The sequence below is a fragment of the Berghia stephanieae genome, chromosome 5, assembly GCF_034508935.2.
Source record: "Berghia stephanieae isolate SIO BIC M18660-M18661 chromosome 5, UCSD_Bste_1.3, whole genome shotgun sequence".
Classification (NCBI taxonomy): Eukaryota; Metazoa; Mollusca; class Gastropoda; order Nudibranchia; family Aeolidiidae; genus Berghia; species Berghia stephanieae.
Genome location: NC_088364.1, coordinates 27,831,715 through 27,848,783, shown reverse-complemented (window position 1 = coordinate 27,848,783; position 17,069 = coordinate 27,831,715). Strand labels below are relative to the sequence as shown.

General features: G+C 34.4%; 1 protein-coding gene across 3 annotated transcripts in view; it reads left to right on the top strand.

The window, feature by feature from the left end:
- The window catches only part of LOC144972687 (uncharacterized), a 31,407-nt gene extending 21,135 nt beyond the window's left edge, over window positions 1-10,272 (top strand). For all 3 annotated transcript variants that reach the window (XM_078914212.1, XM_078914213.1, XM_078914211.1), the window contains 6 exons: window positions 1,137-1,316; window positions 3,357-3,448; window positions 5,858-5,987; window positions 6,912-6,983; window positions 8,410-8,426; window positions 9,610-10,272. In XM_078914212.1, the coding sequence (XP_078770338.1) occupies window positions 1,137-1,316; window positions 3,357-3,448; window positions 5,858-5,987; window positions 6,912-6,983; window positions 8,410-8,426; window positions 9,610-9,675 (557 nt within the window). In that variant the 3' untranslated portion in view covers window positions 9,676-10,272. The remainder of the gene's footprint in view (window positions 1-1,136; window positions 1,317-3,356; window positions 3,449-5,857; window positions 5,988-6,911; window positions 6,984-8,409; window positions 8,427-9,609) is intronic.
- The last annotated feature ends 6,797 nt before the right edge of the window (window positions 10,273-17,069 follow it).

Here is a 17,069-nt window from a genome sequence, read left to right as displayed (position 1 = left end):
CTTTCTTATTCGGGTACTGGGTTACACCTGTGATTTATTGGCTTCTATATTATACTCATTACTTGACTCGACTCAAGTGTGAATGAAAAACTGTAAACAAATTTCCTCTCGAAGATCGTCCAATAGACAAGTTTTGTTCGAGAAATGACATTTGGTTAAGTTTCACACAAATGGACTATCCATTGTGAGAGCCCCGAGCATCATCTTAAATGAGCAACCCAGCGATACACAACCAACACTTTAATCCGATGATGGATTGAGCAATAGTTTTGTTATCCACTTCGAACTGATATGAAAATACCTCGCGATTTGTTTTTAATCAATCAAATAAAAAAGAAAAAAAAGCTATATTGAATTTTTGAACCTTTTGTCAACAAACTGATCATTTTTCTCTCCCGTTGATAATTTGAAACTAATTGAGTGCCTTGATACATGTACTAATTGATAACTACAAACTATAAATTACAATTTAAAAAGCAGTTTTTATATATTGTATTTGTTTCGCTCTGTTAAACTATTGGTGTTACCATGGTATTGGAATAAAGAAAAATTTGAATGTAATAGACAACATTTAACAACATTCCTTCTATCCGCCAACGCCTGATACAAACTTCTAAATCCAAATAATTGTTGTTCTCTTACTTATCTACCCCTCCAAATAATTTAAAATGGACTTAATGAGCTGTTTTATGCTTCAAACTTAATTTTGATTAATCCATCCCCTGACTTTTATTGATTAGAGAATTTAAAAGGGCTGCTAGTTTGGAGACAAATAAAATTTTCATTTTAATCAAAAAATTTATCCATGACTCTGAGATTTAAAAAAAAGTATTGCTATTATTATTTGCATTTTAGGCAGAGAACTTTGAAAGTTGCCAGACCACTTTGCATTTTTCTGACTTACATGGGATTATAATATTAATCCAGTAACATTGATTGTCAGCCTCATAATCACCCAATGTGGTTACTGTGTGTCCATCATAAAATACCTACGCCAATCGATGCTCTAGCAAGAACGCGAAAAATTATCGTAGTATTAATAGTGCCATTTTGGCTTTGTAAGAGATCATGTGTATTTTAAACCAAATATTTCCTGTTCTTAATCTCGTTTCTTCATTTTTTATTTTCTCGAACAGGAAAAGAAAAGAAAGCCGCTACAAACTGTCCTGAGCTTTTACGAGGTCATTTCTTCGTGGAATACAAGGATCACTTCTCGTCAACTTACGAATGTCCAATTGGAGCACAAATGACATTATGTAGACCCCAAAAGGTGATAGCTTTCGACCACACATATTGCTATGACAAAAGATTGACAAGTGAGTCCTTAGGTCGAATTGTCACAGAATGTTTCTAATCTCAGTTCAAGTATCACGAAAAAACGCTATAGATAGATCGAAGATGACGCCACTCGGCCCTTTGTTATTGTTTTTTTTGCCATCCACATTTATGTGTAATTCTCACTAAACAGTATGATCCCGACTATAAAAGTTCATGGTTACACATCGTTTTGTATGTTGGTCCGTTATACTTCCGGATGGCAATGTTGTGAGCTTATTAGACAAGCGCATACTATCTATTGTCATGAATAATGATTTAAAGGTACACAAAGGTAGAATTCGACACACACTCAGCGTATTGATGCTGTGCGTTTATCCAAAAAGGGCACAACATTGCCAGCCGGAAATAATGGACCATCACACAAAACAATGAGTAACCCTAAACGGTTATAGTCTGATTAATACAGTTTCGTGAGAACTACTCATAAAATGGTTGGCTAAAAACAATGACAAAGACCTGAGTGGCGTCAATTTCGCTCTATCTATAGATAGTATGCGCTTGGCTAAGGAGTTCACAACATTGCCATCCGGAATTATGAACGGACCAACACACAAAACTATGTGTAACAATGATCGTTTATAGTCAGGTTAATACATTTTTTCATAAACGCGGATGGCAAAAAACAATAACAATGACCTGAGTGACGTCAATTTTGTTCTATCTATACAATTGATTCACGTATCTATAGCTCTCCAGATGTAATAATTTCTTGTTGCTCTCTGAGTCGGTCATTGAGTACCTTCTGTCAACCTTATAACACGTAAAAGCAGACTGAAAAAATGTAACACAAGTGAAAGTAATGGTAGAAAAAAACAAGAATTTATACAATGAGGGCAAATCAAAATGTCAAAATTCGAATGAATTACACAGTGTAGAGTAGAGACAGTCGTACTTTTACGATTTCGACCTGCGTGCACATATTATTTGCAGGTCTAATAACCGACCGCAATCATGAGCTTGTTTTTATCACTGTTGTATAATGGAGAGCATTTAAATTTTGCATTGGTTTGAGCGTATTTCCATTTTACCAATGAGACCTTGACTATTTGTATATATGTTGGGTGCCTTATTACCCTATATGTGCACACGGTTACACATCAATGAAAACGTAAAAAATCAAAATGAATGTGTGAATACATTTTCAAAAAACAAAAATAGATAGAACGAAGATGACGTCACCCAGGCCTTTGCTATTGTTTATTTAAATTTTGTTTTGCCACTCATGTTAGTGAGTATTTCTCACTAAACTGTATTAACCAGGTTATAAACGTTTAATGTTACACATAGTTTTGTGTGTTGGTCTGTAAAACTTCTAGATGGTGTGAACTTCTTCGTCAAGCGCATACTATCTATAGATAGAATGCGCTTGGCCAAGGAGTTCACAACATTGCCATCCGGAAGTATAACGGACCAACACACAAACTCTGTGTAACCATGAACTTTTATAGTCTGGTTAATACAGTTTAGTGAGAACAACTCACAAACGCGGATGGCAAAAACAATAACAAAGGCCTGAGTGACGTCATCTGCATACTATCTATAGGGCCGCTCTTGTAACTCTTGCGTGATGCATAATAAAAGTATTGCCGACAAATGTCACATGATGTAGTAAATTTACAAAACGGAAATTTAAAAACTGCAGAAGGGTGTTCTGACTGTTAGCCTACAGGTCTACCAAAATAAATATTCCACATGTTAACAAAACACAATTTTTCTCCAATTTGGCCAAAACCTTTACTTTTATCGATTTATCATATGTAAAATAGTCTCAATTTTTCGTTCTTATCATTGATCGATATATATGTTAAGTATTTTGGTCAAATTAAATAAAATACAACCCCACTGGTTTGGCACGTTTGAGGCAAAATATGAAATCCATCTAAAGAACTTTGTATTCCGAATGGTTCTTATTGAATCTATGACGTTGAAGTCGGTTTAAGTTAAAAATAAAGGAACTCTATTTGAAAGATTATTTTAATTTATCTTAACTATTATGTATCAATTTACTGTTTCCAAAGGTAACGACGAGGTATTGTGCTTGACTACAGGAAAGGAGGTCACCACATTCAATTTGAATAAAAAGATGAGTCCCAATCCCTTCGGCTGTATGGTGAGTTATAACGATTCAAAAATTAATCTATTAACCCCCCCCCCCCAAGAAACACCCCCCAAAAAACCCCAACAAAACAACAAACAAACAAAACAAAACAATAAAATATCAAACAAATAAGAAAACAAAATAAACAACCCTCCCCCCAATAAAAAACAACAAACAAACAAACAAAAACACCAACAACATTAAAAAACCCACCCCCCCCCCCAAAAAAAAACAACAAAAAAACAAAACAAAAACAAACAAAAACAAAAACAAAACAAAACAAAAACAAGAGCAAAAAAAAGACCCACCAAAAAAAACTTTAAACAAAAAAAACAAGACAAAAACAAAACCTATTTTGGAGTGGACCTTTACATTTTAATGCTGATCCGATATTTGATCATTTGATGGCTCAAAAGGTTCGTCTCGGTCTGACTTGATTTTCACAATAGTATTTAATTTAATAATCCATAAAATAAAAAGTCCTTGTGCGTAAGAGGTCTTTTAACTTAGTAATTTGGCCATGTCAAAACCCACTCCACTCCATGTTTGAATATCCTCAATCTATAGATAGTTCGAAGATGACGTCACTCATGTCTTTGTTATTGTTTTTTGCCATCCGCGTTTATGAGTACTTCTCACTAAACTGTATTAACCAGACTATAAACCTTCAAGGTTACACACGGTTTTGTGTGGTCTCCAGTTTTACTTCCGGATGGCAATGTTGTGAACTTCTAAGGCAAGTGCATAATATCAATAGATAGTTCGAAGATGACGTCACTCAGGTATTTGTTATTGTTTTTTGCCATCCGCGATATGAGTAATGCTCATTGAACTGTATTAACCCGACTATAAACGTTCATGGATACACACAGTTTTGTATGTTGGTCCGTTATACTTCCGGATGGCAATGTTATGAAGTTCTAAGCCAAGCGCATACTATCTATAGATAGTTCGAAGATGACGTCACTCAGGTATTTGTTATTTTTTTTTTGCCATCCGCGATATGAGTAATGCTCACTGAACTGTATTAACCCGACTATAAACGTTCATGGATACACACAGTTTTGTATGTTGGTCCGTTACACTTCCGGATGGCAATGTTATGAGCTTCTGAGCCAAGCGCATACTATCTATAGTGACGGAGAGTTGCCAGATTCACTTGCGAGTATCGACAGACTTCGTTTTGGACCCAGTCTGATCGTTGACGGTGTGTCTTTTTTACGAAACCCGCCGAAACCTGACAATGTTATGGGAAATAGGTAGCAGTGAGGAGTGAACCTGGGACTCAGGGAAGTGTACACCATTGGGGAGTGAACCTGGGACTGGGTTTCGGCGGGTTTCGTAAAAAAGCACTAATAGTGCTCTTTTACGAAACCCGCCGAAGCCGGGTCATTAGTGCTTTTTTTACGAAACCCGCCGAAACCAAGTCCCAGGTTTACTCCCCAATGGTATACACTTCCCTGAGTCCCAGGTTCACTCTCCACTGCTACCTACTTCCCATAACTTTGTCAGGTTTCGTCGGGTTTCGTCAGGTTGCGTCGGGTTTCGTAAAAAAGAGACACCCATAGTTGACGGACGAAAAGATTCACACGGACTTTCTTCATTTCCTCTATGGTATAACTATTCAAATAAATAAATAAATACATGAGCGTAACAAGCCTTTATAAACCCTTAAATTTAGCCTGTTCTCCACTAGTTAAAAATACCAAACAAAAACACAAGAAAAATAGGCATTTATAAAGGACAATATCTAATGTCCAGAACGTTGCCCAAGCAGCAGTCACATTCAAAATTTAGGACGTGACCTGACGTTTGTAAGCCGCTTTGATAATAATTTATTTTTACAGAGACAAGACTGTTATTGTTCAGACACTCTTTTTACACCGTAAGGTCCATGGTTCGGGTCCTACCATAAGCTGAGAATAGTTGAGTCCTTGGAAAAAGCTCTTTACTTACATTCTCTCACCGTACTCCGGTGTGCATTGGATTTAGAAGCTGGCCTTTAACAGCATTGCCAATGTCGAACAAATTGTAATGTCGCCTGACAGGCGTCGTGTGTCGTCCTATAGATAGTATGCGCTTGCCGAAGAAGCTCACAACATTGCCATCCGGAGGTATAACGGACCAACACACAAAACTATGTGTAACCTTGAAAGTTTATAGTTTGGTTAATACAGTTTAGTGAGATGTACTCATTAATGTGGATGGCAAAAAACAATAACAAAGACATGAATGACGTCATCTTCGTTCTATCTATATGTTAAGTGTTGCTGTTGGCCAGGGAGACCCTGTAAAGCACGTTTAGTGGATATTGCACTATATAAATGCTCATGTACTATCGGTCAGAAAAAAAATAGCAAAGGGTCTAGATCGCGTAAAGGTAGCCATTTTTTCTTTATTTTTTACTTTACTCTTCAATAGACCTATGAATCTAAAGGTAGAATCACCAGTCACATGACGATAATGAGTCAAAATGGAGCTTGTGGTGAAGGCTGGAGTGGTAAACAGACTGAGAAAAGGAATGCCATAACTTACACACTAACCAAGACAGGTAAGATCTCTCTCTCTCTCTCTCTCTCTCTCTCTCTCTCTCTCTCTCTCTCTCTCTCTCTTTCTCTCTGTCTCTCTAACTCTCTCTCTCTCTCTTTCTCCCCCCTAACTCTCTCTCTCCCCTCTCTCTCTCTGTCTCTGTCTCTCTCTCTCTCTCTCTCTCTCTTATTCCCTCTTAATGATAATAATGATTAAAATAATAGTAATAATAATAATAATAATAATAATAATAATAATAATAATAATAATAATAATAATAATAATAATAATAAGCATAATCATAATCATAATCACAATAATAAGATTAATAATAACAATGATAAGATTAAATAATAATAATAATAATAATAATAATAATAATAATAATAATAATAATAATAATAATAATAAAAATAATAATAATAAAAAATAATAATAATAATAATAATAATAATAATAATATAATAATAATAATAATAATAATAATAATAATAATAATAATGATGATAATGATGATGATGATGATGATGATGATGATGATGATGATGATGATGATGATATGATAGATGATGTTATGATGATGATATAATAAAAAATAATAATAACAATAATAATAATAAAATAATAATAATAATAATAATAATAATAATAATAATAATCATCATCATCAATAATAATAATAATAATAATAATAATAATAATATAATAATAATAATAATAATAATAATAATAATAATAATGAGGATGATGATGATAATGATAATGATGATGATGATGATGATGATGATAATGATGATAATAATAATAATAACAAAATAATAACAACAATAATAATAATAATAACATTGATTATGATTGATAAAGATATCACATATGATTCATTTACTCGTTGCTCTTATGTCTTTTCATTACTACAACAACTATACAAATTACCTCATATTTTCAGGTGATTGTGAAAACAATTCACCGATAAGAGCTCGGAGATCTGCAACTTTAAGCAGCCATGGATCTGGTGATGGTAAGAAATCATTATCTTCTTATATGACAACACTATCTAGGTCTGTTTTCTTTGCTTTAAAATAACATTATTATTGTTTGGTTAGGAATCGATTTCGCCTTCATTGAAGTACTGATGAACTAATATTTATTCGAGAATGCGATAAGCTGCTTTACGGTGAATTCTCTGATTCAGATACTCAATGTGTGAACAAACACTAGATATTATGATAAAATGAAGATAGAAAATAGAGGAGCATTAAAATGAAGTTTATTAGTAAAAAATATAATGCTACTATCTGATAAAGTACTGCGTCGAGGATAAGCAAATAGTGACAAAGATTGTTAATTGATTGTTTGCCAATCAGAATCCTTCACGCCATTTACTCCGTGTTGTCAGCTTTGACTAATTAATTTTTCCTGTATGAAAAGTTCCGATATGCCCTTAGTACATGTCAAACACACAAATAGGCAGGACCCAGTTAGTGAATACTTCTCACAATATTTTCACACACTGATAAAGGAAATATGTTATCGCAAACCTGGCCACACGATATATTTTATTCAATCATCTGTGTTAAAATTGTGAGTGATGCACAGGCTCTGTGGGCTGTTTATCAGGGTAATTGGATTCAATAGTCTGATGTCACGTCGCCCAGCAACGGCGGCAATCATGGTTCTAAACAAAGAAAATCGGCACTTTCTATTCTTCATGCTGGCTAGAACTTTTCATATGTCTTGTGATCAAAATGTTTAAAAGTCAAAACATGATCAGGTTTATAATGTTTTTCTCCTCTGGATACACTTTTATGCTCGTCGGAGAAATATGTCATAAGGGCGTCCGCCATTGTTCCGATAGTTTAGAGCCAGTTACTAAGTTACTATGCGTCATGACTGTTGTCGCCTATAGGTAAGCACTTTAGGTGGTATGCGTCTTCGGTGCACGTTCAGCGGTTGATTTCAGGGTTATAGATAGTTCGAAGTTGACGCCACTCAGGTCTTTGTTATTGTTTTTTTTTGCCTATGCGTTTATGAGTACTTCTCACTAAACTGTATTAATCAGACAATAAACGATCATGGTTACACAAAGGTTTGTGTGTTGGTCCGTTATACTTCCGGGTGGCAATGTTGTGAGGTCCTTAGCCAAACGCATACTATCTATAATATACTTTATTTTAAATTTTCGAGTCAAAAATAAATCAACTTAAAAGATTATTCGACTAGTTTTAATAAAATATTTGATAACTGAAGTGATTTTCTAAAGTGTAAGCACTTTATATTGTTCGAAGGACTAAGGGCTCATACTCTTAGATAATAGTTAAAAAGGCATACATGCCAATATCTTGACAGGCATAGCAACAAGAGATCACGAGGAACCATCAATTATCTTTATCTATTTTATAAATACTTTACAAAATATAACGTTTTATCTCTTTTTGTCCTTTCAGGTTCTGCAGCATGTGTGGTGAGTATCAAATATGATAAGAAAATAGAAATAATAAAATAATTCAGTAGAATAGCGCTCTATATTATTTTCTTTCAAAGATTGTAATCATATAAATGTTGATATAACTCTACATACTTGGAGATGCTATTATAATGTTGTTTCCTCTTGTCGTCGAGGTATGGGTGTCAAGTGCCAGTAGTTTAGTAAATAGGTATATCGCTTCGCAGACAAAGGGGCCCAATATGGTCTTGACGTGTTTCATAGAGCCTTTGTTCTGACCACTCTGTCTATCCAGCAGTAAATTGGTAGCTAGTACTTTTCGATGTGACGAAAAGTACCAGTGCCAATCAAATCTAAAGGATGGAAAACAACATCTGTGCAGCTTTATGGTCTTGTGATTTGACACTCGCCTAATGGTTAGATCTGTAGGTCTCTGGTTCGAGTCGCGCAATGGGTGACTTCAAGCTAAATCCCTGGAAAAGAATATTTATTCATATTTTCTAACCGGTTATCTCTATAAAAATATTGTGATGGCTCCTCATTGTTTTAAAATATGTTAGTTTTATAATATGTTGAGTATTACTGTTGGCTTGGGACCGCTGTAAAGCGCTTTTAGCATAATTTCTTTGGGTGGCATAAACAGATGCACTCCAATTTATTATAATAATGCATTGAAAAGCACCCGTGCCTGGAACGGATCAGAGTTTGTAGGAAATGTTGTTCCAGGTTCCCACTCCTTTGCGCCCCTTTGGAAAAGTGACATTATTTATACAGTTGTCTTGAGAGTGAGGAAGTTGTAAGTTAGGACATGTAAAATCTCACATTACATGATCAATTTTTCGTGTTGCATTATGGTCTATCTCCTTGTATTACAATTGCTTCTGGCCAATGGGTCCCTGGTCCGTGTCCCGCTTTGGTCAGCGCATTGTCGAGCCCTCTTGATATACATTCTCTCAATGTGCTCAAGTGTCAAATGATTTCCTTCACATCAACATCAAGTTCAGTGATGGTGTAGGCTTGAAACCGTCGAAACAGCGCCTTGAGCATATTTAGAGGATATTGCATTATATAATTGTTCAAATTTTAAAATTTGCTTCAATGAAACTCTAATGTCGAGTAAAATAATATGAATGTTGACAATTAATCCAATGATGACCTCAGATAATGAGCTCTTAAAATACTTATAATTTTCATTTTTCAGGAGGCGTGCACTCTTCTCGTGACCATCTCAGTCCTATTTATAATGTGGATTGTATCCCTCGGTTGAATGCGCTGCTAAAGACAGATTTATTGATGGTTCAGAAATGGATTAGATAAATCAATGCAAAAATGTAATTTTAAAATTTTCGTTTGAAGTGCAAATCTTTGGTTGCCTTCAAATTGTCATATTGTATTATGTATAACACCCCTTTCGATGAAGTTTGACACGAAAGAGAGAAATTGTGAATGATCGAGGTGTAGTCCATCCTAGGCTGAAGCTAAGAAGAATGAAATGATAAGAACAACATGGTCGACGATCATTTTTTGGTATGAAAAGATACTTGATACGAGGAAATGTAAACGATTAAGCCCGGTGGAAAGGCTGGTGAGGGGGGGGGGGGTAGTTTCTGATGGCAAAGTAGTTAAGCTTCATGTCTTGAACCCAAAGTTTCGATGTGAAAATCTATCACAGACTTTTATTGTGTTATGTTATATATGTTGTTTGTGGTGGATAACAAGTATATAACGATTTCCTGCATGCAATCCATGTAGTATAATTACCATTTTTTAATATGAAAAAATAATTATTATGTATTGAACAATATCCTGATATTCTCTGATGTGTATATTACAAAATTTCTCTTTAGAATATTGAGGCTAGCATTGGGCATATATATATATATATATATATATAATAATATATATATATATATATATATATATATATATATTTATGATATATGCTTTTTAATTGCATCTTAAAAATAGTACATCAATGAAAAATTGAATAAGAAAAAATACATTGCATCGTCATAAACTAATGAATAAAGCTTTAAGAGCAATTATTGGTCGGAGACATCTTAGAACGTCAAATTACATTTTTCACAGAGAGTTTGAATGCAATATTTTCCCTGTGGCCTACAACAATTATCTGAATGTATTCAGTCATTGGCTCATTCACTCTAAAATTATTGCAATCTTGAGGCTCAGATTTTATGAACTTAGGTTTCGGTGATTAAAAGAAAAATACACTAAACAAGTCTGAACAAGGTAATTGAAACAAAAAAGCTTCGTTATAAAATTTAACTACAGGGAATAGGGAATATTATTAGCAAAATTATTGTATAGCGTAAAGTTTATATTTATGAAAACAAAATAAATTAAACTGATGACATTGAAAATATATTATTGTACTTTTCATGGTTTAAGAGTGGCTGTCGATATATTGATGTCGAAAATAACAATGATGGTAATAATACTATTTTACGAATCTTATAAATGATAGGTATAATAAAGAAAGCAATACTGATAGTCAATTGTTCTAAACTATTATATAAATTATTGCAATAATGTAATTCATTACTCAAAGCTTTTATTATGGCTTTTCTTACATTTGCTATGCAATTTATTATTTTAATGTCATGTAACCATTGTTATGAAACAAAGTCACATATATCATTGTGTTGAAGTCCCAATAGCTCAGTGGGTAGGGCACTCGCTTCACTCGCAAAGGGACCGAAATCGATACCGTTTGCAGTTTAGATTTTTTTCTGATCCCCTGTCAACCCAGCAGTGATTGGCCAGCTGAATCTGTTAGATCTGACAGGAAGTACCATGCAATAGACTAGAGTCCAATCCCAAGGGTAACAAGCAATTGCTATTGTCCGTTTCATGCTTTATAGAAAGCGGAATAAACTCTGGCTCCATAGACCCATGGTTACGAAGGACAATTTATTATATAATTGTGTATTGATAGTTATTAATTTCTATTTAATGCCTTTGTTCAAACACAACTTTAAATTTAATAAGTATAATTTAAAAAATGGCTCACATTGCCTGAATAAATATTTTTTTTCTTATTACCAAACTATTGTGTTCCTCGATTTTCATTTTGTGTGTTTTATTTACTCTGACCATACAATACCGATATCGGAAACTTATTGATCTAGAGTATTAAAAAAAACAACTAGAGCAATAATGTCGCGCAATATCCACTAAAAGTGCTCGCGCTTTACAAGTTGTCCCTAACCAACAAAAGCACTTAATATGTAGGACGAGACATGAAACCTGTTAGGTGATATTACAATTAGTTCGACATTGACATTTCTGTCAACGACCAGGTACTCATTTTACACCTAAGTACGGTGAGAAAATGCGAGTAACGAGCCTTGTCCGAGCACTCAACTATGCGTCGCTCATAGCGGGACTTGAACACTGGATCATCAGATTCGATGGCGAGTGTCATATCCATTAGAGCTCATAGTCCCACAAAGGAAAGACCTCGTAGACAAGGTAGACACAGTCTTTTGGCTCTCGGGTCTTGTGCGGCTATGTGGTCTAGTGGTATAACACTCGCTTTCGGAAGGTCCTGGGTTCGAGCCTCGCTCGGCGCATAGTTGAGTCCTTGTAAAAGGCTCTTTACTCACATTCTCTCATCGTACTTAGGTGTAAAATGAGAATCTAGCCGTTAACAGTGTTGTTTCTGTTCGAAAAAAAATTTGTAATATCGCTAACAGGCGTCATGTTCCGTTCTAAATGTTAAATGTTGTTTTCGACCAGGGACCCCGTTTGGTGGATATTGCGCTATATATAAAAAAAAGCTCAAAGCTCAATATGATTTCGGGTATCGCACAAAAATCGTTTACAATAACATTCGTCTGAATAATCTGTTAACAAGCTCTTAATAAATTTAAGATATTTACCGTTGATATGATAATTTGTCACGGAGTTCCGAATTACATACGATAAAGATGATCAAAGAAGGTCGTTTTCGTTCTTAATTGAAGATCATATTTTTCTCTTTAAGTCAAGATAACTAGTTTAAAGATTCTATCCGACGTGTACATATTTTCAGGTCTGATAAATGAACGCATTTATGAGCTTGTTTTAATATTGTTATATTTTACCTTGGTTTGGGAGTAAAAATTACAACAATGACATTGGTTTTTCTGAGCTTATACATTTGTAAAATATCTTTTACCGGGGCGAATATGTAACATTTTAAAGCCACATCGTGCACGTCCAGATATAAGCATGAACATTTGCACCTTGGGGTTCCTGAATATGCTGAATTTTATATATATATATATATATTATATATATATATATATATATATATATTGAATCGTGTTTGATACAAATATGGTACGAAAAGTGCTCGACATGTAGTAATGGAGCGAATTATTATTTTTAAAAATATTTACCACAATGTTTGTGACAGTCTACATTAATGTTTCAGGCTTAATTTGCCATCGTCAGGACTGAGTTGTTTTGTTGACTGTTGTTGTTTCTTGAAGTGGTTCCGGTTTAAAGTTAATTAACAAGAACTTCCGGCGATGTGGACACGTACCGTACATCTCACTTTTCGTGTTGAGTGTGGCTTCATGAGGGTGTTTGATTATAGTATATTTCTCTTCCAGGCATAAGCTACATTGTTTTGATGTTGGTGTGTATCCTGTTGCTTTAGATAAAATTTTCCATGAAATGTTGTGATCTAGTTTGTTGTCTTTTAATTTCCAAATATGTTCGCTGAGTTTTGTTGATGTTTTTTTGTTAGTGTTTCTAAATGTTGAGGTGTGGAGGTTGTATCTTGTTTTGAAATTATTTTCCGTTAGTCCTACACATTTTTCTTGCTTGTCTGTTTTAGTTTCGGTGACTGTGGCTTGGTAAATTAAACTTGATTCTAAACATTGTTTGTTTAGCGGGCAATGTTCTTTATTTCTGCCGTTGCATTTTCTGGTGGGTGGGTTTTGTTCTTGTCGGTGGTTTATTATTATTTTTTTTTGTTGTGGCTTGAAATTATTTGTTCTATGTTGCGCATACACGAGTAGCTTATTTTTATGGTATTCCTGTTGATAATTTTATGTAGCTTGTGGTTTTTTGGAAAGTGTGTATCAATTAACTTCAGGAACTGCTGTCCTATGTTTGTGCTGACGTTTTTGTCGAAAGGTGGGTTGAACCAAGTAATGTGTTGTTTTCTTGTTTTACGTTCTTCACTTGTGTGTTGGGGTTTACATGAGAGGGAGGCGTCTGTGTATTCAAATGGTGTGATATATCCGCTTTTTGTTAGTGCTTCTTTGTAGGGGGTGGCTGCGACGTTGAATATCTCTCTGTTTTCCGAAAGTTTGCTCACCCTCAGTGCTATGCTTTTTGGTATGTTTTCAATGACGGAACGGGGGTGGTTGCTGTTTTTATTAATGTAGCTAATGGTGTTGTTTGGTTTTCTGAACGGTTGGAATGAATTGGATTTTATGTCGAATGTGATGTCGATGAAGTCAACTGTTTTTTGTTTGCTTCTATCGTGATTTTCAAATTGTTGTTTTGGAATATTTTACAGATTTGTTTTTTGATGTTTTGGTTCGCTCTTGGTTGTTTGTTGGTTATAGCGAGTCCGTCATCTCTATAGAGGCCGATGTATGTGTGTGTATGTTGCAGTAGTGACAGGATGTAGAGTCCGACCAGTTCGCATGTTTCAGCACCGTCGAATGAACCCATTGTTACGTCGAAATCATTATGTCGCTTTGTCCACGGCGTGTTGTCATAGTATAGTGTGCTGTGCTTGGTGTGTTTGATGATGTGTTTTTCCTCTTCTGTGATGTTGGTGTATTTTGCTGCGAATTCCAATGCTTTGTTTAGTAAGTCTGGGGTGATGGAGGGGTAAAAATCGCAAATGTCGAAAGAGATGAAGGTGCAATTTTCTTTCAACAGGAATACCATAAAAATAAGCTACTCGTGTATGCGCAACATAGAACAAATAATTTCAAGCCACAACAAAAAAATATTAATAAACCACCGACAAGAGCAAAACCCACCCACCAGAAAATGCAACTGCAGAAATAAGGAACATTGCCCGCTAAACAAACAATGTTTAGAATCAAGTTTAATTTACCAAGCCACAGTCACCGAAACTAAAACAAACAAGCAAGAAAAATATGTGGGACTAAAGGAAAATAATTTCAAAACAAGATACAACCTCCACACCTCAACATTTAGAAACACTAACAAAAAAACATCAACAAAACTCAGCGAACATATTTGGAAATTAAAAGACAACAAACTAGATCACAACATTTCATGGAAAATTTTATCTAAAGCAACAGGATACACACCAACATCAAAACAATGTAGCTTATGCCTGGGAGAGAAATATTCTATAATCAAACACCCTCATGAAGCCACACTCAACACGAAAAGTGAGATGTACGGTACGTGTCCACATCGCCGGAAGTTCTTGTTAATTAACTTTAAACCGGAACCACTTCAAGAAACAACAACAGTCAACAGAACAACTCAGTCCTGACGATGGCAAATTAAGCCTGAAACATTAATGTAGACTGTCACAAACATTGTGGTAAATATTTTATATATTATATATATATATATATATAATATATATATATATATATATATTGAATCGTGTTGGATACAAATAGTCCTGACGATGGCTGAAAAGGCCTGAAACATCGATGTAGACTGACTCCAACATTGTGGTAAATATTAAAATTATATATATATATATATATATATATATATATATATATATATATATATATATATATATATATATATATCTTACTAGTAAGAAATATAGGATTTCTCAAAAATAATTTTATCCTTTAGTTATCGTTCATTTATTCTAATTCATTAAATCATAACATAATGCTTTGATGTTGATTTTTTTCTCCAAATCAGTCAGCTTTTTCAAAAAAGTCAGCTTTGTTTCAACCATTCTGTGATGGTTTGCATGACAGTCAAATTAACATAATTTAAGTTACATCAAACTATGTATCGAAGTAAACAGTAGGTTTACAATAGCGGTCTTAAAGCTTGCTACTTTTGTAAGTTCTTACTGATATATTTCACTGGTCACATCTAGTTTCTCTGAAGGGCATGAGTCAGATATCATTAATTTTGTGTACCATGTCGTTAACCGGCCTATGATTCTTGCGTACTACGTCATCAATTGGTTACGTTCTCATATATTGCTCTATGACCCATTTGACAAATGGAAGAGATCTTGTAGCATAATGTGTGACTTCAATCTGACGACCCGTATTGAAAAGAAATTAACTTTATGCGGAGGATTTGGTAAATATAGCAACTGAAGCAAAATAGCCACGGTAGAAACTCGAGCAATGACGCAGATGCATACATAATATTATTACTTACAGCTTGGAAGTAAATCCTCTAATATTGTGAGTGGATAGAAGATAATCGTATTCGATTCAGTGGCGTAAATCTTAATCTATAGATAGAATAAAAATCCATATTATCGTTCTTTCTCGCCTCTCTCTAATGCTCACTTTTCCAATCTTCCTCTTATAGTCTTGAGAGCAAATACCCAGAAGAAGGCCGAAATGCTGACAAGATAATTGAAGCATGCTCATGCAGATTTTCTTCCAAGGTGAAAGGTCAGGTTAGACTGACTGTATTCTTCCTCTTGGACTCATCAACAGGTCGATACAGATAAGAGGATGAAAACCCAGAGACTAGAGCTGATTTGAGATCGACTACACTGTCTTCTGTCAAAGAACAGAATACTTTTTATATTTTTGGCAGAAAATTGTAAATTCAGTTATCAACATATTGCGGTGACCTCCAAATTGTCAAAAACACTCGTTAAGCACAGATGTCTTTGAAGTCCCAGGTCTAAGACATTTTAACAGTTTGGAATATTAATATACTAATGCTTGACGTAATGGTATTCTGTCGATAATGAGAAAACATGTTTTATCATTGGACATCAACATGTATAAGAGATTCTATGACAAGCTACCTTCAACCATAGTTTCATAGTAGTTGCCTTTGGACCGCTTTTAAATGTGTGACAGTTCTTTCAAAATATAGCAACTTTTCCTTGAAATGAGGGATTAATATGTGTTAACCCTGGTTTCTTACACATCATATCAATGCTTGTTTTTGGTATTTAATGTTTTGTGATTTATAAACCAGGAGAATGAGAGAATGCGAATAATGTTATTAAATATGCTACGTCTAAAAGTGAAACTGTGGAAGCTGGCACTGGTGTAAGATGAAATTCTGAAAATGTAAATTATATGAAAAAGAAAGGAAAACAATTAGATTATTCATTCAAGAACATTTTTTGAGATGAATTTTTCAATTTGTTTAAAAACGTATCTAACAGGCCAAAATAGTACAATATTGAAAGATACATTTACATCTAACGTTGGAAGATTCTACTTTAGAGTCGCTCTGTAAAAGTCAGTCATTGTGTTGAAACAATATTTTCAGTCGAATTTAATTCTGCTGCATTATCTTTTGATCGACGGTATTGGATTATTGTGGAATTAATTCTTCAATCTACAGCACATGGTGGCAACTATATAGAAAAAGTAAGGAACATCCATTCGCAATTATCAACATTCCATAGCATATCATTTCTTACCTATTTGAAAAGCCACCAGACATAAAGTGGACAATGATGTTCTGGAAGGTAAGATT